We start from the raw sequence: 27,097 nt of genomic DNA, 5'->3' as shown, positions 1-27,097 counted from the left end.
CACATTTCTTACTATTTCATTTACTTTTTACATTTCTGAGACATTCTGGACTTTAGACCGGTCTGGTTCCTCTCAGACTCAGGCTGCTTCCACATCTGGAGTTCGCTTAATTTGCTCCAACCAAAAGAAAAAGAAAAATCCTCCATCGCAGCGTTTTTCAGCCGTTCGGTTTGCTCCGTGGGTGCTCCGGAGCTCGAGCACCCACGGAAAATACTGAGCACCCACGTGTGCCAGACTGCCAGTAGGCTACGTTCATTTCAAATTAAACCTGTGATTGGTTATGTCGCTGTCAGTCCCCTGCTCCATAGCCTATTCACCAATCACAGCGTGTCTCGGATGAAAACGCCTCTTTAGTGCGTGCATGTGCATTAGGTAAATGGACTAAAATGAACAGATTTGTTATTAAAAATACAAAACCTAATGATGCAAGTGCATCGACGCCATCCACCACCAGGGCAGACAGGACGGCATGGATTCTTAATTTCCCACGAAGCTGATCGCGGTTACGTGTCGGTTAAACTTTTCATCTGTATTTGTGAGAAGTGGCGCTGTCCTGAGTTACTTTTTTTTTTTTTAAAAGGCGTGCCCCCGTGAGCACCCACGGAGGAAAACATAAATCGGCGCAGTTCGGTTTTGCTCTGTCTCAATCCAACGCGTTCTCCTGAACGGGTCCGTATGATACAGTGTGAGAAGGAAGAGGAGCTAGTTTAAGGGACCACAATGGAAATAAGCCCCTGGACTTTATAGTGTTATCTTGACTTTGTTTTGTTTTAAATGTATGGTGCATAGCTGTATCGTATATTTTATAATGAAATGGGCAAATAAAATCAATCAATCAATCAATCAATCAGTCTATGCCATCTGCTGATTTTGGTGTCACAGGTGGCGTTGACTACATCAGCTTCGCCCTTGACCCAATAGCGACAGCTCTTAGAGAGCAAAGCCTATACAAAATAGAACGATAGTTACGTATTGTAACTCTACATTGGCTGACATTGGCTGAAGAAAAATGCTGATGTTGGGAGCAGATCTCGTCTCACAGCTGTAATATACAATGACTGTGGACGTAAGAGAGGCCCGTGCGGGGCGCTAGGGCGCGAAAAAAATCTTCACGACTGCGCATGCGCGAGGGATAAACCATGCGACGCCGGCTACGGTGCTCCGTCAGGTCAGCGGTAGTTTGTGGTTCAGTTACCCGAGAATAGGGGACTGTGAGCCGGGTGCAGAGCACCACGAGCTGCCGGTTTCTCTGTTCTTGTGAGTTTTGGACAGTTGGAACCTATTATGTTCATCAGAGCAGACGTCTCTTTTCTATAAATATTACGAATCTTCCTGAAAGATATTCGACTACATCTTGCTAAAATACCAGATGGTTTAGTCCCAAAATGTGCAGTTCTTCCAGCAGTTTGTGTCTGTTGGAGTTCGGGTGGCTCGTCTGGTTGGAGTGCGCCCCATGTGCAGAATCTCTGTCCTTGCTGCCGCGGGTTTGATTCCGTCCCTTTGCTGCATGTCGTTCCCCCTCTCGTTCCCCTTTTAACGATGATTTTGTTCTTTTTTCGACGTTTGTTTTTCACTTTTTTCAACGTTTTTGTCCCTTTTTCCGACAAAAAGCAAAACAGGGACCAAAACTTCTCGGTACACGTTTGGTATATATGCGTGTATGCATACATGCCCTTCAGACGAAGGTCTGTGAGCCTGAGTCGCACCGGGTCCGGTTCTGAACCAGCTTCTGGATCATAAACCCGAGCTGCTGCAGCTCTGCTCGTACGAACTGCAGCTCCTGGGTCAGGTTCTGGTCCTGGTCCTGAAGCGGCTGGTCCTCGTTCTGGCACTGCAGCGTCTGGTTGTGGTTCTGGTTCCGGTCCGTCTGGACTCTAGTAGAGACAATAATAAATGTTAGACGCCCAGCACACCTTAAAGACAAGCTGGATGGGTCAGCGTTGTTTTGTCTTTTTATTCCTGCTTATTTAAGTTTGAAGAAACTATTTTACTTGTTTTTATTTTACTTGCGACAGACGGATGAAAAGTAACATCCTGATGAGGAGTTGTGAAAAGTCTGAACTTATGCTTTGTCTGGTCTGTCAGCAAGATGACAAGCAAAACAACTTTTAAAGTTTGGTCCATCAGGCCAAACATTCTACAATCATTTGTTCCAACATTTCTGATTCATAGTACGTGTCCATATACGCGTTGTTTTCACGGATGGGATCGCCCCGCTTCCCAGCATTGCACGCTAGTGGGCTCACCACCAGTTTCTCTTCACTGACCAATGACAAGCAAAGAAAACAGGCTCCGCCCTCCGACAACTGTGATGGCTGCAGCTGATTGGACGAATGCGTCACGTGGGGCTGGCTGCTCCCGGATTTCAAAACAGACCATAATGACGGCTCATTCGGAATACAATCTGGTATTTTACAAAAATAGTTCACCGAAAAGAGGCAGCGAGTCGAGCCGCCGCTCCTCATTTGCATAAAGTTGGCTGGATTTAACTTTATGTAAATGAGGAGCGGGCGGCTTGACTCAACGCCTCTCAAAAGCTGACGGAAATCTTTCAAACTGACCTTAGTTGATCTGAAATGAAGACAGATTCAGCTGCTGAGAGGCCTATTTCTCTCTTAAAATGTTTTCAGAAACATATTATATTTTCGTAAAATACCAGATTGTATTCCAAATGAGCCGTTCGTCCAATCAGCTGCAGCCATCGCTTCTCATTTGCATAAAGTTGGCTGGATTCAACTGGGAGCGGGCGACACTCCCAGAATGCATTGCATGGCTGCTCCCATAGAAATGAATGGAAATGATGCTGACAATGGACACACACCTTCATTGTTTTTGATTATGGGACTTTTTTTATTTTATTTTTTTTTAACTTTTTCATCAATTGTAAATTAGGAAAGAGTGCTTTTAACTTTTATGCTACTGACAGATGGAACTGGCTTCAGGATTCTCATTTCCATGGGGACGTTCAAAATGAAAATGTGTTACATAGGGACTAGCCCTCTCATTCACCTACTGTACATCAGAGAGTACGTTCACACGCACACCAATATCCACTATTATTCCGAATACTCTATATAATAATATTAACAGCATATCAAGCCCTTTTACCGAGTTCAGCATTTTCTGATTAAGACGTGCGTGATATTCTGGTATTATTCAGGTTTTAGAGACATTCTTTAGACATGTATACAGCGCATTCAGAATCTACGTCTCAGTCAGGGTTTTTACTGCAAAAAACGGAATATTATGAGGTGTTTACGTGGTTGCCAGTTGTTACATGTTAGATGAACATACACCATTTTGGTTACATGTGGAATGAAGTCTGAGGCAAACCTTCAGTTTCTGCCACACTCCCCTTTGCGAATCATTGCTTTATGGTATTAGGCCCGTCGGTACGCCACCAGAGCGCTGTGAAATGAACAGATCGTGCAGTGTCGTAAACAGGATTATCATCTGCGTATGTGCGAACATCTTGCGCATGTCGGATCATGCAGGCAGCACAGATTCACCACAGAGGCAACTTATTCCAGAGTCTGGGGGCTCCTACTGCAAAGGCACGGTCTCCCCTATCGAATATTTATTGAATGCATTGGATGAGATAATGTATGCTTATGTTTCATGCATGTTTATTGTGTGTTTACGTGCGATGTGTTGCCATTTTCTGTTCTTACCTGAGATACCAGCTATCGCTCAGGCCGTAGTCGAGCCCACACATCCCGAGCCGGGGCCACAGGCAGCGGGGCAGTCGCCTCTCCAGCATCAGAGTCGTAGCTACCACCTTCACAACATCAACACAGCTCGTTACCATGACACAGCAATGCACAGGGACATAATGATGTGTCTGTGTCTTTAGATGCAAGTCCAGAGAGACAGAGCGCATTTTAAAGGTCCCATATCATACTCATTTCCAGGTTCATATATATTTTTGGGTTTCTATTAGAACATGTTGACATGCTTTAATGTTCAAGATACACATTGTTCTTCTCATACAGTCTGTCTGAATGTATTCCCCCTCTGTCTGAAATGCTCCGTTTTAGCGCCTGTCTCTTTAAGCACCCCCTCCTGAAGAAGCTCAGTCTGCTCTCATTGGTCAGCATTTACAGGGTCTCCTGCATATGTGCTCTTGGAGTTTCTGCAGTCATTGCCCTGTAGCAGCAAAAAAAAAAATTGTGTGTGTGTGTGTCCGTGGTGTCCGTGGTGTGTGTGTGTGTGTGTGTGTGTGTGTGTCTGTGTGTCCGTGTGTGTGTGTGTGTGTGTGTGTGTGTGTGTGTGTCTGTGCGTGTGTGTGTGTGTGTGTGTGCATCTGTGTGTGTGTGCGTCTGTGTACCTGAGTCCTCCACAGCTCGTCTCTCTCCTCGGCCACCCTCACTTGCGTTTCACACATCATGGCTACCAGTAGATTCACCAGAAGGACGAAAGCGAAGATAGTATAGGCGACCTGCACCACATAGACGATCAAGGGGGTGACGTAGGTAGGGTTCTCCGGCATATTTACGAGGGCCAAGTTGATCTCGAATTCGGCCCAAAGGGTGCTGAGGTAGTGGCTATATTCATTAAGGGTGCCAAACGCCTGAGTCATATACACCATCCACAGGGCTGAGAAGAACATGAGAGTAGAAAAGTTTAACTCATCTTATTCCATTTCTAATCTCACAAGCTGCGTGAGAATTAAAGGTACCCCGGGCATCTACTGGGTGTGCATACTGATCCGAGAACATGTCCAAACAATCCCACGGTGACCACGCTGAATCCGGCTCGAAGGACCAACCCTATTATGCTTTTCTGTATTTTCTGTCATATCTATATTGTTATATCCAATAACATCCGGTACGTTCAATTTTTCTCTTTTCGTACTACTCTCTACTGCTGTCTCTCTACATACTACTCTCTACTGTCATCTCTCTACATACTACTCTCTACTGTCATCTCTCTACATACTACTCTCTACTGTTGCCACTCTACATACTACTCTCTACTGAGTGTTACGCAACTCTAAGCCAGCCTTCTCTGATTGGTCATCTCCTCCAGCCCGGCAGGAACTACTGCAGTGTTTTTTTAAGCTACTGAGGTATTAACATTGTTACATGTAGCTTCATGCTAACGGTAGAAAAAACTGTAATCTTGGCTGCCAATGTTGTTAAATTCTCCTCAATTTCGGGTCACATTACTGTTGAAACATGCCCGATTGGGTAGTATTTGGTTCAGAAGCCTCTATCTGTGTTTTTCAAGGTACAAAGTACTGCTGTATACTCTGTTGAAGCTGGACACTGACTGTACGAGACAATAACAGGAGCGAGAAGCGATAAGCTGACCAATCAGAGCAGACTAGGCTTTTTAAAGAGACAGGAGCTCCAGAAAGAGGGTGAATACAGGTGCAGCAGTCATATGGGCAGTATCAAAAGTGTTTTTGGAACATTAAAGCTTGTAAACATGTTCTAAAATAAACACAAAAATACAAGTATGAAGCTGAAAATGCTATATAATAGGACACCTTTAATTACTTGTTAGCACATGTCGCCCAGCATATACTCACCATTGCCGTAACCAATGTCCACAATGACAATCAGGGACATAAACTTCATCAGGTCTCCAAACATAACCTAGGAGGAAATGAGACACATGGTAGGTCAGTCTGCAAAAACTAACTTTTCTAAATGTCTAATGGATGTTTTCAACTGCGATACACATTAGACGCTGTTACTGTATGCTGGTATATATTGACTTGTCCCTCACATACCGCTTTCTTTAAATTAACTTTAAACGGCGGTCACATCGTGCAACGTTAACGGGAACCTCTGAGCAACGTTACAGGCTGAAAATGTCAAGTTTTGAAGAAGATGTGGATGGTGCAACAAGACAGGCCTACTTGATTCTGTCGGGGAATGATTGTAAAGATTTATCTCTCTACATACTACTCTCTACTGTTGTCTCTCTTCATACTACTCTCTACTGTTGTCTCTCTTCATACTACTCTCTACTATTGTCTCTCTTCATACTACTCTCTACTGTTGTCTCTCTTCATACTACTCTGTACTGTCGTCTCTCTACATACTGATCTCTACTGTCGTCTCTCTTCATACTGCTCTCTACTGTCGTCTCTCTTCATACTACTCTCTACTGTTGTCTCTCTGCATACTACTCTCTACTGTAGTCTCTCTGCATACTACTCTCTACTGTAGTCTCTCTTCATACTACTCTCTACTGTTGTCTCTCTTCATACTACTCTCTACTGTTCTCTCTACATACTACTCTCTACTGTTGTCTCTCTTCATACTACTCTCCACTGTTGTCTCTCTACATACTACTCTCTACTGTTGTCTCTCTTCATACTACTCTCTACTGTTCTCTCTACATACTACTCTCTACTGTTGTCTCTCTTCATACTACTCTCTCTACATACTACTCTCTACATACTGTTGTCTCTCTTCATACTACTCTGTACCGTCGTCTCTCTACATACTGCTCTCTACTGTTGTCTCTCTACATACTACTCTCTACTGTTGTCTCTCTACATACTACTCTCTACTGTTGTCTCTCTACATACTACTCTCTACTGTTGTCTCTCTACATACTACTCTCTACTGTTGTCTCTCTTCATACTACTCTGTACTGTCGTCTCTCTACATACTGCTCTCTACTGTCGTCTCTCTACATACTACTCTCTACTGTCGTCTCTCTTCATACTACTCTGTACCGTCGTCTCTCTACATACTACTCTCTACTGTCATCTCTCTACATACTGCTCTCTACTGTCGTCTCTCTACATACTGCTCTCTACTGTCATCTCTCTACATACTGCTCTCTACTGTCGTCTCTCTACATACTACTCTCTACTGTCGTCTCTCTTCATACTACTCTCTACCGTTGTCTCTCTACATACTACTCTCTACCGTTGTCTCTCTACATAATACTCTCTACCGTTGTCTTTCTACATACTACTCTCTACTTTTGTCTCTCTACATACTACTCTCTACTGTTGTCTCTCTTAATACTACGTCATCTTACAGCGCCGGGTAGCTGCTGCTCTGCCTGGTGCGTTCTACACACACGCTAAATGATGCTTATTGCGTCGGTATCTGACACTGAGAGACACTGACCAAGTGCCCGTATTTTACGAGTTGGGAGTGAGAACGGGTTGCCGAGTCCTACCTTCTGTATCATGATGACATAGGGGCCGAACATTTCGAAACCTCGGGCGAAGTACAGGACGTTGGTCCAGCAGAGAACTAAACACATCGCCATCACCTCGGCCTCCGCCTGCACTGAGCAGACTCTGAACACACAGAGTATTACCACCAGGCATGCGTTGCTGATGCTGGAAACAACAGAGAAGTTACTGTCAGGGCTATTTCAGAACAGGTAGCTTTGTTACAGCCAAAACACACCGGGCGCAGAAGCGTCGCCAATAGCCGTGAAGCGACGTGAAGAAATGACTGTAGGAGTAAGTATGAGAATAGGCACTTTGCAGATGACACTGTTATAGTGAGCCTTTTGAACAATGATGAGGCGGGGCATGGCCCTGTAGTTGATGATTTCACTGTGTGGTGTGAAAACTTCTATCTGTCTATCAACGTTTCTAAGACAAAGGATATGATTATTGATTTCCGTAGATCACAGCACAATGTTTCACAAACTGTTATCCAGAACATGAATGTTGAGACAGCAGATGAATATACAGTCAGGTCCATAAATATTGGGACATCGACACAATTCTAATCTTTTTTGGCTCTATACACCACCACAATGGAGTTGGAATGAAACGAACAAGATGTGCTTTAACTGCAGACTTTCAGCTTTAATTTGAGGGTATTTACATCCAAATCAGGTGAACGGTGTAGGAATTACAACAGTTTGTATATGTGCCTCCCACTTTTTAAGGGACCAAAAAGTAATGGGACAATTGGCTGCTCAGCTGTTCCATGGCCAGGTGTGTGTTATTCCCTCATTATCCCATTTACAAGGAGCAGATAAAAGGTCCAGAGTTCATTTCAAGTGTGCTATTTACATTTGGAATCTGTTGCTGTCAACTCTCAATATGAGATCCAAAGAGCTGTCACTATCAGTGAAGCTGAAGCCATCATTAGGCTGAAAAAATCTAAACAAACCCATCAGAGAGATAGCAAAAACATTAGGTGTGGCCAAATCAACTGTTTGGAACATTCTTAAAAAGAAAGAACGCAGCGGTGAGCTCAGCAACACCAAAAGACCCGGAAGACCACGGAAAACAACTGTGGTGGATGACCGAAGAATACTTTCCTGGTGAAGAAAACACCCTTCACAACAGTTGGCCAGATCAAGAACACTCTCCAGGAGGTAGGTGTATGTGTGTCAAAGTCAACAATCAAGAGAAGACTTCACCAGAGTGAATACAGAGGGTTCACTACAAGATGTAAACCATTGGTGAGCCTCAAAAACAGAAGGCCAGATTAGAGTTTGCCAAACAACATCTAAAAAGCCTTCACATTTCTGGAACAACATCCTATGGACAGATGAGACAAAGATCAACTTGTACCAGAGTGATGGGAAGAGAAGAGTATGGAGAAGGAAAGGAACTGCTCATGATCCAAAGCGTACCACCTCATCAGTGAAGTATGGTGGTGGTAGTGTCATGGCGTGGGCGTGTATGGCTGCCAATGGAACTGCTTCTCTTGTATTTATTGATGATGTGACTGCTGACAAAAGCAGCAGGATGAATTCTGAAGTGTTTCGGACAATATTATCTGCTCATATTCAGCCAAATGCTTCAGAACTCATTGGACGGCGCTCACAGTGCAGATGGACAATGACCTCGAAGCATACTGCGAAAGCAACCAAAGAGTTTTTTAAGGGAAAGAAGTGGAATGTTATGCAATGGCCAAGTCAATCACCTGACCTGAATCCGATTGAGCATGCATTTCACTTGCTGAAGACAAAACTGAAGGAAAATGCCCCAAGAACAAGCAGGAACTGAAGACAGTTGCAGTAGAGGCCTGGCAGAGCATCACCAGGGATGAAACCCAGCGTCTGGTGATGTCTATGCGTCCAGACTTCAGGCTGTAATTGAATGCAAAGGATTTGCAACCAAGTATTAAAAAAGTGAAAGTTTGATTTATGATTGTTAATCTGTCCCATTACTTTTGGTCCCTTAAAAGTGGGAGGCACATATACAAACTGTTGTAATTCTTACACCGTTCACCTGATTTGGATGTAAATACCCTCAAATTAAAGCTGAAAGTCTGCAGTTAAAGCACATCTTGTTCGTTTCATTTCAACTCCATTGTGGTGGTGTATAGAGCCAAAAAAGATTAGAATTGTAGTCGATGTCCCCAATATTTATGGACCTGACTGTAAATATTTAGGAACCATCATTGACAGTAAATTATCTTTTGAGAGCAACACAGATGCAGCCTGTAAAAAGGCCCAACAGAGACTTTTTTTCTTGAGGAAGATGAAATCATTTAGCGTGTGCAGGACTCTGATGACTTTATTATTGAATCAGTCTTGACATTTTGTATTGTGGTGTGGTACAGTGGTCTTCCAATGACCAATAAGCGTAAGCTAACAAAGCTGGTAAATGTAGCGTCTAAGGTGGTTGGGGTACAGTTATCACAGCTGCAACATATATATGATAAACGGGTCAGGGGTAAGGCTAACAACATTTTAAACCTCCCTGATCACCCACTCTTTGGGGAGTTTACTCTGCTCCCCTCAGGTCGCCGTTTTAGGCTGCCTATGTTAAGAACTAAACGTGCCAGGGATTCTTTTATTCCTGTGGCTATTAGGAACCTGAACTCACTTGAGTGACATCTTTTGAATTTTTTATACAGTAAATGTTTTTATTTATTAATGTATTCCCATCATTGTTCATTATGATATATTGACCTGTGTACTGTCCAATTGGATCCTGTCATCGGTTTTGGGGAAGGAGTGTCTCTATTGAAGGTGTTGATGTGTGTCCTGTGTTGTGTTTATAATGTTGCTGACACGTGTATGTGTTTTTTTTAGATATCCTGCTGCTCATCAAATTTCCTTTTCTAAGGATAAATAAAGTGGAACTTGAACTTGAAAAATAAAACATATTTCAAAATAAAACACCTAGGTTCATGGTGATTTTTGCAGTCTTGACTTCTCAGAAGTGTCTACAGCGAGACACGCGATCAGGCACACGGAGAGAGAAAGAGACACACACACACACACACACACACACACACACACACACACACACACAGACACACACACACAGCTTTGTGACCGGCACGGAAAAAAGTGCGTCTGGTATCTACGCTTTGCGGCTATTAGCGGTGTGTTTTTGCTGTTACACTGCTGAGATGTGTTTTCCACTCACAAGATAACGTGAAAGGGGCCTCCCAGTGCTGTCTGGCCAAAATAGTGCTTTGCCCCCACTCTCAGCATGTCAGGGATCTGTTGGAAGAGGGAGAACAGCAGCGCTGGAATGTAACTAAGTATATTTACTCCAGTACTGTACTTCAGTCCAAATGTTGAGGTACTTGTACTTTACTTGAGTCTTTTCTTTTCATGCCACTTTCTACTTCTACTCCGCTACATTTCAGAGAGAAATATTGGACTTTTTACTCCACTACATTCATCTGTTACAGCTTTAGTTACTAGTTACTTTAGTTACTCCGCTACATTCATCTGTTCCAGCTTTAGTTACTAGTTACTTTAGTTACTCCGCTACATTCATCTGTTCCAGCTTTAGTTACTTTAGTTACTAGTTACTTTAGTTACTCCACTACATTCATCTGTTCCAGCTTTAGTTACTAGTTACTTTAGTTACTCCACTACATTCATCTGTTCCAGCTTTAGTTACTAGTTACTTTAGTTACTCCGCTACATTCATCTGTTCCAGCTTTAGTTACTAGTTACTTTAGTTACTCCACTACATTCATCTGTTCCAGCTTTAGTTACTAGTTACTTTAGTTACTAGTTACTTTAGTTACTCCACTACATTCATCTGTTCCAGCTTTAGTTACTAGTTACTTTAGTTACTAGTTACTTTAGTTACTCCACTACATTCATCTGTTCCAGCTTTAGTTACTAGTTACTTTACACATTAAGATTTCTGCACACAGAACACATGTAGTTTATAAAACCTGCTGTCTGATTCTAAAGTAAACTAGTACCAGTCAAGTTTCGGACACACGTTCCCCGTCCAAAAGTGTGTCCAAACCGTTGACTGGTACGGCACAGTGTTTCAGAAGATGAAGCATGTTTCATAGTCTCACCTCCAGCAACAGGATGACAACAGCTCCCAGGACGCTGATTATCTCCCCCACCAGCCGCAAGTGGTCCGCATGTGTCACGTAACTCTCCTGAGGCACGGAGAGAGGAAATAGAAATACAAAAGGATAAAAAAAATCCTTCCCATTATTATTATTATTATTATTAGTAGTAGTAGCCTAGCAGTATTACAAAGATACTGTCGACGTGTGCTTTTGTCGGTGGGCCGAAAAACGTCAGCGTATATTTCCAAATAGCCGTGATTTAATGAACTTTGGGAATCTACATGGTTACTTTCTCGCCGAAAAATACATGTTAAGATTTTGAGTTATTGCAGCCACATTTGGAGGACATGTGTAGTGATGATGATTGCGATTAATCACAAGTTAACTAGGACACTCATGCGATCAATCACGCTTAAGATTTGAAGCGATTGACAGCCCTGATTTACGCACATTAAGTGTTTTCTGGATCCTGACGGTTTTGTCTTGGGGATTTGTTGTGTAGTTCGCTGGAGCGTCCTTAATAGGGCGAAATACACAACACATTGTGAAGATCCAGATGTACAGGAGGTAGAGAAACAGCAGGACCCTGACACAGAAAAACAGAGCGATAAAAAAACTGTGTTAAACAAGACTGGACATTTGTACAGTTCAGATATTGGACTACAGATGTCAAACTTTACCTGAAGTAATGTTTTCCATACAGGTTCCACTTCAGGTTGACCAGCTGCCTCACAGGAGTCAGCTCCAGTATCCGTCTTGGCTGGTGAACAAAACAAAATTAGTTTTCAATTTCTCCTCAGCATCACATCAACGTACGGAAGGTAAAAGTTTTCAGGCATCGTCGGCCACAAGTTTAGGTCGTACGTACGACTTGAGAAGGTATCTTCCATCTAAACTTTTACTTCTTTATTTGGCTGTTTTGAGGTTGAGACGGCCGTGCTGAAGCGCTTAGTGTATGATACAAAGGGAATTGAAAGTTCAGGGAAATGCAGCACGAACAAAAGGTTTTAAAGTTTATGTTTATGTGCTACATAGGAGGGGATAATAATCCTGGCCAAAACCTAAGTTTAAAGGAGCTGAGACACCAACCCGATTATTGGCCGTCGACAGTCTGGTGAGGTCAGTGACTCGAGTCTGTTCAGTGTGGTCCGTGCCGTCGTCAGTCGGAGGAGCAGTTGGCTTTAAAGGTCCCATGGCATGAAAATTTCACTTTATGAGGTTTGTTAACATTAATATGAGTTCCCCCAGCCTGCCTATGGTCCCCCAGTGGCTAGAAATGGTGATAGGTGTAAACCGAGACCTGGGTATCCTGCTCTGCCTTTGAGAAAATGAAAGCTCAGATGGGCCGATCTGGAATCTTCCCTTTAATGACGTCATAAGGGGAAAGGTTACCTCCCCTTTCTCTGCTTTGCTCCGCCCAGAGAATTTGGCCCCCCCATGAGAAAGAGAGACATCATGGCTTTCAAACAAGCAAAGTGGCAGTTGGTCAAGACCACCAACATACCACATACCATGTTCATCCTGGACCCTGGTGTATTAGTCAGGGTTCCCCCTACATACCACAGTCATCCTAGACCCTGGTGCATTAGTCAGGGTTCCCCCTACATACCACAGTCATCCTAGACCCTGGTGCATTAGTCGGGGTTCCCCCTACATACCGCAGTACCCATAGAAATAAAATGGATAGAAAGGCCATTTCCATTCAAATCAACGTAACAGAATTGTCCTTGCAGCTGGGTCTAACGTTAGCGGTCTGCTGACCCGTTGCCGCTGGGTCTAACGTTAGCGGTCCGCTGACCCGTTGCCGCTGGGTCTGACATAAGCGGTCCACAGACCCGTTGCCGCTGGTTCTAACGTTAGCGGTCCGCTGACCCGTTGCCGCTGGGTCTGACATAAGCGGTCCACAGACCCGTTGCCGCTGGTTCTAACTGTCTCTCCTCCTCACTCCCTTTAGCTCCGAGAACGTCTCTCGAGCTTCTTTGGGCCACTCTCCTCCCAGCGAGCTGCAACACAGTTTACGGCCCTAATGGCGCAGTACTGTCACAGTGACAACTAACAACAATCGCCATTTTGTTGTGCCAATCAAATGACCACGCAAAACAGTTTAATGGACTTTCTATCCATTTGATTTCTATGATTGTACCTCTCTCAGGGGAGAGACCACGATGAGCTCCAGCACTGACATGTTGTCGGCCCATGAGTCTATCTCCGTCAGGTCGTACAGCATGGAGGTCAGGGGGCCCATACTCCACTGGACTACACGCCTTTTATTAACCAGGTGCTGAAACACCTGAAAGAGACAGAAGGAAGCACGCCAGTGAGGATAAGATTAGTAGACAATAAACATGACATTTCTTAAGGGGCCACAAATGATACAGGCAAAACTGTACTTGTAGAGCATATGTGTAGTTGTGGAACTCTGGCAAGGCTGTTTTACTGGATTCACTTTAAACATCGCTCAGTTCAGACCAAAGCCTCCCGATGAGACAAAACCGTTTTAGAACGCCGCAGAGAACGTTTCAGCGGTCTGAACTGGCCCATCTCAGCTCGACTCAAATCAGCTGATGGTTTCACTGCGACTCAGCTGGCTGAGTCTCCAGAGGCTGGTTTTAGAACGTAAGAGACGTCTCCTGTTTCTACAGCCAATAGAGAAGTCAGCTGGTGGAGTCTCCAAAGGCTGGTTTTAGAACGTAAGAGACGTCTCCTGTTTCAACAGCCAATAGAGAAGTCAGCTGGTGGAGTCTCCAGAGGCTGGTTTTAGAACGTAAGAGACGTCTCCTGTTTCTACAGCCAATAGAGAAGTCAGCTGGTTGAGTCTCCGAGCTAGAGAGTGACTGAAGAGAGAGCCTAGAACAAAGCCGTGAATCAGAGAAATGAAACGTGTTTTTGCCGATTCATCACTAGAAATGTAACTGTAGCAAGCATCTCACTATCACTAACGTTATCCACATTCATATTTAGACACAACAAATGATATATCCAGCTACAAAAAGCCTGAAAGCCGTAAGTTAGGACGGAAGTACGAAGAGTCGTTGCTATGGAGATGATACACCGTCTCGTCTCATTGGTGGGAACTGGCAGCTTTCACAACACTGCAGACCGACGCGTTGCAAATAGCTGCAAGTTTAAACTCGTCTCGTCTCAAATCTTTAGTCTGAACTGGACTTTATAGAGATGAAGCTGAACTGAGAACAAGCTAACTAACCAGCCGGACGGCCACTAAATTAGTAAAAATGAACAACTTAATGTTTCGTTCACAAGCTCTTGTCACAGCGTAGAAAGCCCAGCGCTCTCTCAGATGACTGACGGCTCATCTCAACCAGTGTAGCATGAAGGCACGCTGGGTGCAATTAGCAAGCTAGCTAACTAACTATCCAACAAGCTACCATACAAGCTAAGTTATACGTTATAACTGCTAACCTAGCAGACTCGTGGAAAAATGCATAATCTTTTGTCATGACTAATTAATTAATGACTCAGCATCATCTGCAACAAAGAACAGAATCATGTTATCCGATGTTTAAAGTGAATAAAACAGCCTTGCCAGCCTACTTACTGACGCAATTCAAACAAACTTTGTTCTCTTCCACGAGTCCCACCGGACTTCTGTACGTAGGTACCGTTAACGTAAAGGGAGAAACCCAAGCTGTGGACCAAACCACTGTGAGGCAAGGGAGGGAGGACTCAAAATTTTCTAAACTTAAAACACATTTTTTTTTCGCCCCGTTTGCATTTTTATAGTTTTACAGTTTACACAATTATTTAAATATATATTAATTACAAACCACACCGCGATTTCCGCCTATGCTCACCACAGTGTTTCCTTTTTTGGCAGCCAGTTTAAAAGTTGTAAGGCCTCGGTTGTTGGGCATCATATCGAGTGGCACTGGCTGGTCCAGCTCGGCATCGCGTGCCATAATCAGGTCAAGAGCCTGGCACGCACTCGTCCTGTTGGGCTGCAGAACCAAAATGTGAAGCACTGTGTTACCTAGACAGAAAAACAAGGGAATACAAAAAGAGACAAGAAGAGCGAAAAGAAGGCCATTAATATTCAAAAGGCCGTACATCCGTTCTAACTTCTAACGTTCAGCTTTTTTTGTAGCTGGATTTCATTTGTTGTGTCTAAATCTGGGAGAGCCGGGGGTCTCCCTTCATCTCCATCATTTGGTTTAAGGTCATAAAACTCAGTCCCAGTCAGTCTTTGTCCCGTCTGGACGTTCAGACTAAATCAAACATGTTTGATATTATCCTAAGTTTGAAGTCTTGGTAGTGAAGTTAAATCACGTGAACATTGTTAACAACCAATGGGTGCTCTCCCTCCAGCACCAAACAGGAAGCAGCAAACGGCTAGAGACAGTGGTGTTTATGGTTGCTATGGCGCCATGCTAAACTAGACGCTAAGGAGGGAAAGTTGCTGGTTTTCAACCCTTCTGAAGAGAGTCATCCAACGGGAGTTTTACCAGCAGATAAATGCAGACCTTCGGGTACTGGAGACATTCATCTGCATGTACGGCTGAAGAGAACATTAGTCGAGGTTCCCCCTACATACCGCAGTCATCCTGGACCCTGGTGCATTAGTCAGGGTTACCCCTACATACCACGGTCATCCTGGACCCTGGTGCATTAGTCAGGGGTTACCCCTACATACCACGGTCATCCTGGACCCTAGTGCATTAGTCGGGGTTACCCCTACATACCACGGTCATCCTGGACCCTGGTGCATTAGTCAGGGGTTACCCCTACATACCACGGTCATCCTGGACCCTGGTACATTAGTCGGGGTTACCCCTACATACCGCAGTCATCCTACACCCTGGTGCATTAGTCGGGGTTACCCCTACATACCGCAGTCATCCTAGACCCTGGTGCATTAGTCGGGGTTACCCCTACATACCGCAGTCATCCTGGACCCTGGTGCATTAGTCGGGGTTACCCCTACATACCGCAGTCATCCTGGACCCTGGTGCATTAGTCGGGGTTACCCCTACATACCGCAGTCATCCTGGACCCTGGTGCATTAGTCGGGGTTACCCCTACATACCGCAGTCATCCTGGACCCTGGTGCATTAGTCGGGGTTCCCACTACATACCACGGTCATCCTGGACCCTGGTGCATTAGTCAGGGTTACCCCTACATACCGCAGTCATCCTGGACCCTGGTGCATTAGTCGGGGTTACCCCTACATACCGCAGTCATCCTGGACCCTAGTGCATTAGTCGGGGTTACCCCTACATACCGCAGTCATCCTAGACCGTGGTGCATTAGTCGGGGTTCCCACTACATACCGCAGTCATCCTGGACCCTGGTGCATTAGTCGGGGTTCCCACTACATACCACGGTCATCCTGGACCCTGGTGCATTAGTCGGGGTTCCCACTACATACCGCAGTCATCCTGGACCCTGGTGCATTAGTCGGGGTTACCCCTACATACCGCAGTCATCCTGGACCCTGGTGCATTAGTCGGGGTTACCCCTACGTACCACGGTCATCCTGGACCCGGGTGCTGGCCCCTGCGTCGATCAACATGGAGATAATGTCCTTGTTCCCAACACATGCAGCAAAAGACAGGATGTGCTCACCTGTTGACCAAATGTACATTTTGAAAAACATCATCTGTTTATGTGTCACTTCGTACATGCACACATACAGACACACACACACACACACACACACACACACAAAACCCCACGCGCATGCATGCATGCACGCACACACACACACACACACACACACGCACGCACGCACGCACGCACACACACAAAAAACACACAGACACAGACACAGACACACACACACAAACACAAAAAACAGACACACACACACAGACATGTACATTTTTGCATACACATTAATTAGGAGCAACGTTTTCAGAAACTAACTGAGCTGTTTTGTATGAGAGAATTTGAAATAACAGAAAACGTTCTTCTGTGTTTTAACAGTATCATACACATCATACACATCATTATCTGTTTGTTAATTACGGGGCAAAGTCTGGGTAACGAGCTGCCAGAACGGACTCATTTCTCAGAGTGTACAGCCTTTACAGAGAGCGTTGGGACTTACCGTAGTATACGAGTCCTCCTCTCCTCTTCCTGAAGAACAGACCGGTGACTCGCGGTGTAGCCACGTCAGCCCCGCGACTGATCAGATGACGAACCAGGTTGATGTTCTGCGACACCACAGCGATGTGGAGAGGAGTGACACCTGAGACAGCGTAAATCAACTTTTAATTTCCCCGGCTGTGTAAGTGAGGCTCACATTTATCCCATGTGTGTCCCTTGACTGAACGATAGCTATAAATGTAGAGTTTTAAAAACCGTTCTAACTCCGCAACTATAACGACAGTGAGCGACGATGTCGTTGGGATCACTTGGCGGTCTACTGACCCGCTGCTGCTGGGTCTAACGTTAGCGGTCCGCTGACCCACTGCTGCTGGGTCTAACGTTAGCGGTCTGTTGACCCACTGCTGCTGGGTCTAACATTAGCGGTCTGCTGACCCACTGCTGCTGGGTCTAACGTTAGACAGCTGCGACTGAGATTTATTATGATGGAGACGAAGGTAGCGCCCCAACTCTAGCAAAACTCTCATGATTTCATTCCGATATTGGAAATTAGTCTGCATTAATTGGTTGGCATTAGTTGCCACAGTTGCCGGTTGGTTTCCGGTGGCGCAGCACTGCTGGCGACTCAGGCCTGAGAGAACAGGCGTCAGTTGTAGTCTAAGTTTTTAAGTTCGTCAAGTAGGTTTTATGCACGTTTACTGTATGTTTGTTGTGTGTTTATGGGCGATGTGTCGCCACTGTTGTTCTCCCGACTGCCCAAGACAGATTTCTCCCCAAGGAGACAATAAAGGCTGATCTTGTCTTGTCTTGTCTTGTCTTAAGTTAACATGTGAGCCCCGTGATGTGTGTGTGTGCTTGTTGCTGTATCTGTGAGTTCCTGCGTGTCCACCTTGGAAGATCTCGGCGGTCATCGGCTCGTTGATGAGATCGGGAGCTGCGTCCATCAGAGCCACGGCGGCTTCCAGGTTGTCGGCCATGACGGCAACGTGGAGCGCCGTCTCGCCGAGAGCCCCTGAGGGAGACGATTCATTTATGTATCTGTTGCTACGGTAACGCCCACAGCGACAACATCATATCTGTTTCCAGGGAAGTAAATAAATGTTAAAATAACTGACTTCTTCTTAGAAAACTATCAGTTTTTAGAAATGTCTGCTGACAAAAACTACACCAGGTCAGAGCAAGTTTACTATTAAAGGAGACATTTTGGCCCCAAAAATAAAAAACAGTCTGGACAACATATCTGAGCTTTGTACAGATGTCTGAAATGTCTCTCTGTCTCTCATCCCTGAAACTGCAGTTGGCTTGTTCTGGAAATGTCTTCTTTGTTGTTTGCTAAATGTCTCGCCTCAGAACCAAAAAAAGGCCAAAAATTGACAAAAAAACGTCAAAATAAATCGTCAAAAATATCGAAAAAATGACAAAAACGTTAAAATGTTAAAAAATGTTTTAATTTTAAATTTGGACCCAGAAAAAAATCAAAAAGTTGCCTGTTGGTTAAGGCCTAAAATGTCGATTTAGAAAGACTCGGCTGGTACACAGGTTTGATTATTGAGTTGTAAATGTTGTTGCCATAGCGACAGGAATAGCAGAAGTCCTAGTTACCTCTCTCGAAGATATTAGTGGACGGACAACTCAGCAGTTTGTGGATGGAGGCCACGCTGTTCTTGTTGGCCGCGTACAGGAGAGAGTTGTCATTGATACTGCAGGGTAGAAGATACACACACACACACACACACACACACACACACACACATGGGTTAACACACAGACACACACACACACACACACACACACGGGTTAACACACAGAGACACACACACACACACACACACACACACACAGACACACACACACACACAGCACACACACACAGGGTTAACACACACACACACACACACACACACACACACACACACACACACACACACACACACACACACACACACACACACACACACACACACACACACACACACACACACATGGGTTAACACACAGACACACGCACACACACACACACACACACACACACACACACACACATGGGCTAACACACAGAGACACACACACACACACACACGACACACACACACACAGCACATCACACACACACGAGCACACACACACACACACACACACACACACACATACATACACACACACACACACACACACACACACACACACACAGACACACACACACACACACACACAGCACACACACACACACATGCACACAGACACACACACACACACACACACACACACACACACACACACACAGAGACACATACACAGACACACACACACACACACACAGCACACACACACACACACACACACACACACATGTTAACACAGACACACACACACACACACACACACACACACACACACACAGAGACACACACACACACACACACACACACACACACACACACACAAAGAGACACATACACAGACACACACACACACACACACACACACACACACACACAGACACACACTGTTTACCATTTGGTGTGGAGCAGAAAGGACTCATCCAACATCTGGTTCCATCCTTTCTTGTTTTGGAGGCGGAACCTCAGCTGGCTCCACCAATGGTTGAGCTCGCTGGGAGCAGATCTGGTCAGAGCCGGAGACATCGACGCCGGACGCTCGACTGAAAGACACGTTCATTCAAAAACATCCCAGTGACATAACGTGTCCAATCAGACCGGCTGCTTTTAGACCTTGAAGGGGAACTACTGTTTTAATGTAATGTAAGTTAACAGGGCGATGGTCCAGCTTGTATTTACCTTCACTACAGTTCTGTTGTTGCTGCTCACAGACTCACATTATTATTCTGTCTGTTCTACGTGCACTGTTTCCTCCATGTTGATTTTGTAGTGGCAGTTGCCGCTCACATTCCAGTTTAACAACAAGTAGAACCATTCAGAGGTTATTGGACCCGTCCAGTTTAACTAGTAGAACCATTCAGAGGTTATTGGACCCGTCCCAGTTTAACAACAAGTAGAACCATTCAGAGGTTATTGGACCCCGTCCAGTTTAACAAGTAGAACCATTCAGAGGTTATTGGACCCGTCCAGTTTAACAAGTAGAACCATTCAGAGGTTATTGGACCCGTCCAGTTTAACAAGTAGAACCATTCAGAGGTTATTGGACCCGTCCCAGTTCAACAACAAGTAGAACCATTCAGAGGTTATTGGACCCGTCCAGTTTAACAACAAGTAGAACCATTCAGAGGTTATTGGACCTGTCCAGTTAGACAAGTAGAACCATTCAGAGGTTATTGGACCCGTCCAGTTTAACAACAAGTAGAACCATTCAGAGGTTATTGGACCCGTCCAGTTTAACAACAAGTAGAACCATTCAGAGGTTATTGGGCCCGTCCAGTTTAACTAGTAGAACCATTCAGAGGTTATTGGACCCGTCCAGTTTAACAACAAGTAGAACCATTCAGAGGTTATTGGACCCGTCCAGTTTAACAACAAGTAGAACCATTCAGAGGTTATTGGGCCCGTCCAGTTTAACAACAAGTAGAACCATTCAGAGGTTATTGGACCCGTCCAGTTTAACAAGTAGAACCATTCAGAGGTTATTGGACCCGTCCAGTTTAACAACAAGTAGAACCATTCAGAGGTTATTGGACCCGTCCAGTTTAACATCAAGTAGAACCATTCAGAGGTTATTGGACCCGTCCAGTTTAACAACAAGTAGAACCATTCAGAAGTTATTGGACCCGTCCAGTTTAACAACAAGTAGAACCATTCAGAGGTTATTGGACCCGTCCAGTTTAACAAGTAGAACCATCCAGAGGTTATTGGACCCGTCCAGTTTAACAAGTAGAACTATCCAGAGGTTATTGGACCCGTCCAGTTCAACAACAAGTAGAACCATTCAGAGGTTATTGGACCCGTCCAGTTCAACAACAAGTAGAACCATTCAGAGGTTATTGGACCCTGTCCAGTTAGACAAGTAGAACCATTCAGAGGTTATTGGACCCGTCCCAGTTCAACAACAAGTAGAACCATTCAGAGGTTATTGGACCCGTCCAGTTTAACAACAAGTAGAACCATTCAGAGGTTATTGGACCCGAACCATTCAGAGGTTATTGGACCCGTCCAGTTTAACTAGTAGAACCAGTCAGAGGTTATTGGACCCGTCCAGTTTAACAAGTAGAACCATTCAGAGGTTATTGGACCCGTCCAGTTTAACAACAAGTAGAACCATCCAGAGGTTATTGGACCCGTCCAGTTTAACAACAAGTAGAACCATCCAGAGGTTATTGGACCCGTCCAGTTTAACAACAAGTAGAACCATCCAGAGGTTATTGGACCCGTCCCAGTTTAACAACAAGTAGAACCATTCAGAGGTTATTGGACCCGTCCCAGTTTAACTAGTAGAACCATTCAGAGGTTATTGGACCCGTCCCAGTTTAACAACAAGTAGAACCATTCAGAGGTTATTGGACCCGTCCAGTTTAACAAGTAGAACCATTCAGAGGTTATTGGACCCGTCCAGTTTAACTAGTAGAACCATTCAGAGGTTATTGGACCCGTCCAGTTTAACAAGTAGAACCATTCAGAGGTTATTGGACCCGTCCAGTTTAACTAGTAGAACCATTCAGAGGTTATTGGACCCGTCCAGTTCAACAACAAGTAGAACCATTCAGAGGTTATTGGACCCGTCCAGTTTAACTAGTAGAACCATTCAGAGGTTATTGGACCCGTCCAGTTTAACAACAAGTAGAACCATTCAGAGGTTATTGGACCCGTCCCAGTTTAACTAGTAGAACCATTCAGAGGTTATTGGACCCGTCCAGTTTAACAACAAGTAGAACCATTCAGAGGTTATTGGACCCGTCCAGTTTAACTAGTAGAACCATTCAGAGGTTATTGGACCCGTCCAACCAACGGCTCCACCAAAACGTCACAGCGGTGGGTCCGTTCTAAGTGTAGACCTGTTGTAGATGTTAAGCCCTACAGTTCCTCAAAAAAAACAGTTCAATCACAACTGAAAATATGCCTCATTGTGTATGAATAGAGGTGAATAAATATATTTGTTAGTGTTGCAGCGTAGTGTCAGTTACATTTCACACGTAAAACATTTGGCAGCAGGGCGCGGGGCTTTTTTTCCCACCCTGGACTCTAGGTATCCATGTTTCTGAGTATCTGATGGAACAACAATCTCTGAAACTGGTCCAGTATTAAACAAGAAGCAAGCTGTAATGTAAGTTAATAGGGCAATCTATTTAAAGTCCAGCTTGTATTTACCTTCACTACAGTTCTGTTGTTGCTGCTCACAGACTCACATTATTATTCTAAGTGTCTGACAACATTATGGGATGGATCCCTACAGAGATAGACCTTTTAGTTAAAGAGTAAGATCCTTTTTTAAAAAAAATAAAAACATCCGCGAAATCGTGTTCGCTAAACTCCACCAGACTCCATGTAAATAATCAGTGATTTTAAGATCGTTAAAACACACTTCATTCAAAGTGGACAGAAACTAAATAAAACTATGAAAAGCCGTTTTGGGTCGTCTTTCCAGTTTTTCAACCATCACAACTCTAGTTTTGGTTGAAATAAACACAGCTTACTGATTTACATGTGAGAATATGTTGGCTCTATACACGCTAAAAGTACTGTTTTCTAAATGGAGTCTGGTGGGTTTAGGGCTAGCAACTTCAGAGCTGTTTCTGGTTAAACAGAAAGGTCTCAAAGAGGTTTTAAAAGGTCAATCTCTGTATGAATCCTTTCATAACGTTGTCAAACACTTAGAATAATAATCTCAGTCTATCAGCGACAGAAACAGACACAAAAACATGATGAGGAACATGTATGAACAAAAGCAATATTCCCCTTTAAACATCAACTACTTGATGCAGTTGTACAGTTTTTAGGGAGTCCATTCATGTTTGGATCTAGATTTTTTTGATCCATTCTTTTCCCCTAGAATCAATATTTTAATGTTCATGTTTTCAATGATTGACCTAAATATGTGTTTCTACGGTAACTACACTCTGAGAAATAAATCTGTAAAGTAACAGAAAAAGTTTCTGGCTGCTCGCTTTGTCCTGTTATTAAAAAGAGAAATGTTGTTTTACAACACAGACACACACACACACACACACACACACACAGACACACACACACACACACACACACACACACACACACACACACACACACACACACACACACACACACACACACACACACACACACACACACACACAGAGACACACACAGAGACACAGACACACACACACACACACACACACACACACACACACACACACACACACACAGACACACACACAGACACACTCAGACACACACACAGAGACACACACACACACACACACACACACACACACACACACACACACACAGACACACACACACACACACACACACACACACACACACACACACACAGACACACACATTTCACATTTCAACGTTCTTTTGTCATAGTTGTGATATAGAAAGTTTTTGTAAACGGGTCAAACGACGACAACGGGAGGGTTAGAGAAGGAAAATAAAATGGGAATACTCAGCACTATGGAATAATACTCATCCTATCAGCGCCCATGTCTCGGGACAGAATGGATTAAAGAATATATATCGGAGCAGTTTACAAAGTAAAGAACAATCAGACAAATGAACATGTAGGAGTCTTACCCTTAAAGAATGAAAAGTGCTGCTCCTTAACTTGTTGAAAACTCTCTGTCAGAGCTGCAGACCGCACCTAGGAAATGTCCCGGGGCAGAAGTGGTGTCCCTGTTATATATGAGCCCAGCAAGGAGGGAGGAGACATGGGAAGGGCCCAGCAAGGAGAGAGGAGACATGGGAAGGGCCCAGCAAGGAGAGAGGAGACATGGGAAGGGCCCAGCAAGGAGAGAGGAGACATGGGAAGGGCCCAGCAAGGAGAGAGGAGACATGGGAAGGGCCCAGCAAGGAGAGAGGAGACATGGGAAGGACCCAGTTTTATAAACTACATGTGTTCTGTGTGCAGTAATCTTAATGTGTAAAGTAACTAGTAACTAAAGTAACTAGTAACTAAAGCTGTAACAGATGAATGTAGTGGAGTAAAAAGTCCAATATTTCTCTCTGAAATGTAGCGGAGTAGAAAGTAGAAAGTGGCATGGCACAGAGCTCTGAGCGTAAGATCCTGTTTTGAAACATAAAAACATCCGCAAAGATTGCGTTTCCACCAGACTCCATGTAAATAATCAGTGATTTTAGCGTCGTCAAACACACTTTACTCAAAGTGGACAGACACTAAATAAAACCGTGAAAAGCCGTCTTGGCTCGTCTTTCCACTTTTCCAACCATCACAACTCTAGTTCTGGTTGAAATAAACACAGTTTACAGATGTACATGTGAGAATATGGTGGCTCTATACACGCTAAAAGTATTGTTTGTTTTTTTACATGGAGTCTGGTGGGTTCAGCGCCAGAGAAAGGAAAAGACTCAAGTAAAGTACAAGCACCTCAACATTTGGACTTAAAGGTACAGTACTGGAGTAAATAATGGAGTACTTAGTTACATTCCGGTGCTGTGGAGAATGAATGGGTGGACAGGTACGGCAGGCAGAACTCCCTTTATCCCGCCTGATCTGAAATGATGGGCTGTATACCGCCACCTTGAAAGAGAGGTGACAATGGTCCAATCCCTTATCCCAGTTTGATCTCTGTGTTATCTCCCAACCTGTCTGCATTCCTCTGAGCTACCACCCAAACCTGCATGGCCACTATGGTAGTTTACCAACATCCTGGCAGTCAGCACGTTGCTCTCATTAAAGGAAAGCTTGTGTCTGTCTGAACATCAAGCAGATATATCAATAAAACAAACGTAACTTTCACAGGGTTTCATCGTATTGTCTTCCCGTCGACCGTGCACTTGTTCTGTGGTTTGGTTTGCCTGTTTATAAAGCATAAAGTAAATCAAAGCTGCCCAATTTGGGGCCCGTGGGCCAAGTTTGGCCCGTGCTGCCCTTTGTTTTGGCCCCCCATGGCATTTGACATGCTCCTGCTTATTCTCCTCTTATTTTGAAACGGAACTTGGTTTTGTGCAGCTTTAATGTACTTAATCTGAGGTTTACAGCGATGTAAAGGCACAGTGCTGGTAAACTTCCTTACTAGATTATGCATGTGGGTTTTATCTACGAAAAATTACACATATTACGGTATTTCTTCTCTCTCCCGCTCCCCCTCACGTGCTGAGCCGTGCTAACGTCAGCCAGTCAAGATGGAGCGATGGGGGCCGAGGCCCACTGATAATTAAAGCAAGTGATAAATATCTGCGATAAATGCAGATTAGTGAGCATTATTTCAGATTTTTAATGTTAATTTCCTATAAAATATAATACATTTTCTCATGAAATCAACATGTACTTTTTGGCCTGTGGCCTTTCATCCAGATACATTTTTGGCCCTTCATATGAAAGAATTTGGGCACCTCTGCTATAAATGATCACCCAATTCTAAAACTTATTACCACTAGTTTTACACGTCTTTATGGAATTGATGGTGAATAAATCTCATTTACATGACATTACGCCTAATTATTGAGTACAATAAGCAGCAATTAGGACTTATCTTGACTACTAGCTAAGGTCTGAGAAACATACAGTATGTTTATAGATGATCCCAGATTTTCTGGCGGGTAGAAACCATAAAAGTAGTGGTCATCAATTAGCGGATGGAACCCTCCATGTTATGTTTGGGAAATTTGGTTGAAAAGAAAGCCACGGCTGTGTCTCAAAGCGCCTACTTGCCCACTTCAAACACTTAGTTTTAAGTACATAGTGTAGATAACGCAAAAAGGTCAGTGCACTGAAAGTACCCCGGATGACCCCCTAAAAACGGTCCAAAAAGTTCAATGTGGAACGATGGACCGTACTCGCACTAAACGGGCGCACAGGACTTTCACCCAGGAGACCGATCAACGATAACACGTGTGTATGTTTACATCCACTGTATACAGCGTAGACATACACGTGAATAGCTCAAAATGCGTACAGATAACACGCCACTTGGCTTTAGGAAAGTGGCGTGTATGCATACAAGTCATGATGCCACGTTGGGTCAATTGGTGAAGAATCATTGATCACTTTGAGGGGGGGGGGGGGCGTAAAATAATTTGGCAGAGGCAGGGCAGAGGCCTGCAGCTCTCAGTGTTTCTCCATTGCGCCCTTATTGCACAATAGCGGATGAAATGGATTCTGGGAAGCCAGCGACATCACGCCATTCATTTTCTGGCCGCACAATGACATCAAATGGAGACCTATTCTCAGATTCTCCAAAGTCCAACATTGGATATTGTCAGAATGTATTCAGATCCTTTACTTAAGTCTGGAATTAAGGCCATAAAAACCTGCCAGTGGAATAGGACGATACTAGGTCATGTGGTTACTTACTGGGCTTTTTTTTTGGGGGGGGTTAAAGAACACAACAGGAGTGTGAAAAATACTAAAAGATGTAATTCCTTGTGACTTTAAATGGCTTTCCTGGAGATTTAAAGTTAGCAGCTTCTGGCTTTAACACGGTTTTACTCTCTGACAGATTTGGCGTTGAGATGATGATGATGATCATGATTCCTGAAAGAGAAAGAAAAACATCCCGAAACACGTGATGATGATTTGAACGGCAAGGCAGCCATTGCTGCAGAAAAGGTACAAATTGTTGGCGAAAAAAATCCAGCAACAACAGCCAAAAAAAACAGTAGCATCAAACGCCTCCCTGTCCCTTCTTGGCAGACCTGCTTAACACACAGCACCTCCCCCCCCCCCCCCCCCC

The 27,097-nt window shown here is 44.2% G+C and overlaps 2 protein-coding genes across 3 annotated transcripts in view; both read right to left on the bottom strand.

Annotated features, from left to right (window-relative positions):
• LOC144529242 (uncharacterized) overlaps nucleotides 1-27,097 on the bottom strand; it is a 75,816-nt gene that overhangs the window by 34,958 nt on the left and 13,761 nt on the right. The window lies entirely within an intron of this gene.
• Nucleotides 358-24,071, bottom strand: LOC144528558 (transient receptor potential cation channel subfamily V member 6-like). 2 transcript variants are annotated; one of them, XM_078267226.1, is made up of 17 exons: nucleotides 23,979-24,071; nucleotides 19,804-19,951; nucleotides 18,892-18,989; nucleotides 18,179-18,301; nucleotides 17,291-17,431; nucleotides 16,708-16,806; nucleotides 15,038-15,213; nucleotides 13,369-13,515; nucleotides 11,906-11,985; nucleotides 11,676-11,811; nucleotides 11,226-11,312; nucleotides 10,325-10,401; nucleotides 7,150-7,315; nucleotides 5,534-5,600; nucleotides 4,328-4,596; nucleotides 3,672-3,778; nucleotides 358-1,874 (listed from the first exon to the last, which is right to left on the bottom strand). In XM_078267226.1, the coding sequence occupies exons 2-17, from the start codon at nucleotides 19,932-19,934 to the stop codon at nucleotides 1,676-1,678; spliced, it is 2,103 nt and encodes a 700-aa protein (XP_078123352.1). In that variant the 5' UTR covers nucleotides 19,935-19,951; nucleotides 23,979-24,071; the 3' UTR covers nucleotides 358-1,675. The 2 variants fall into 2 exon arrangements, with proteins under 2 accessions (XP_078123352.1, XP_078123353.1); XM_078267227.1 differs by lacking the exon at nucleotides 16,708-16,806.

The sequence above is a fragment of the Sander vitreus genome, chromosome 14, assembly GCF_031162955.1.
Source record: "Sander vitreus isolate 19-12246 chromosome 14, sanVit1, whole genome shotgun sequence".
Taxonomy (NCBI): Eukaryota; Metazoa; Chordata; class Actinopteri; order Perciformes; family Percidae; genus Sander; species Sander vitreus.
Note: the sequence above shows the minus strand (reverse complement) of the source record. Positions and strands in the feature narration are given on the sequence as shown.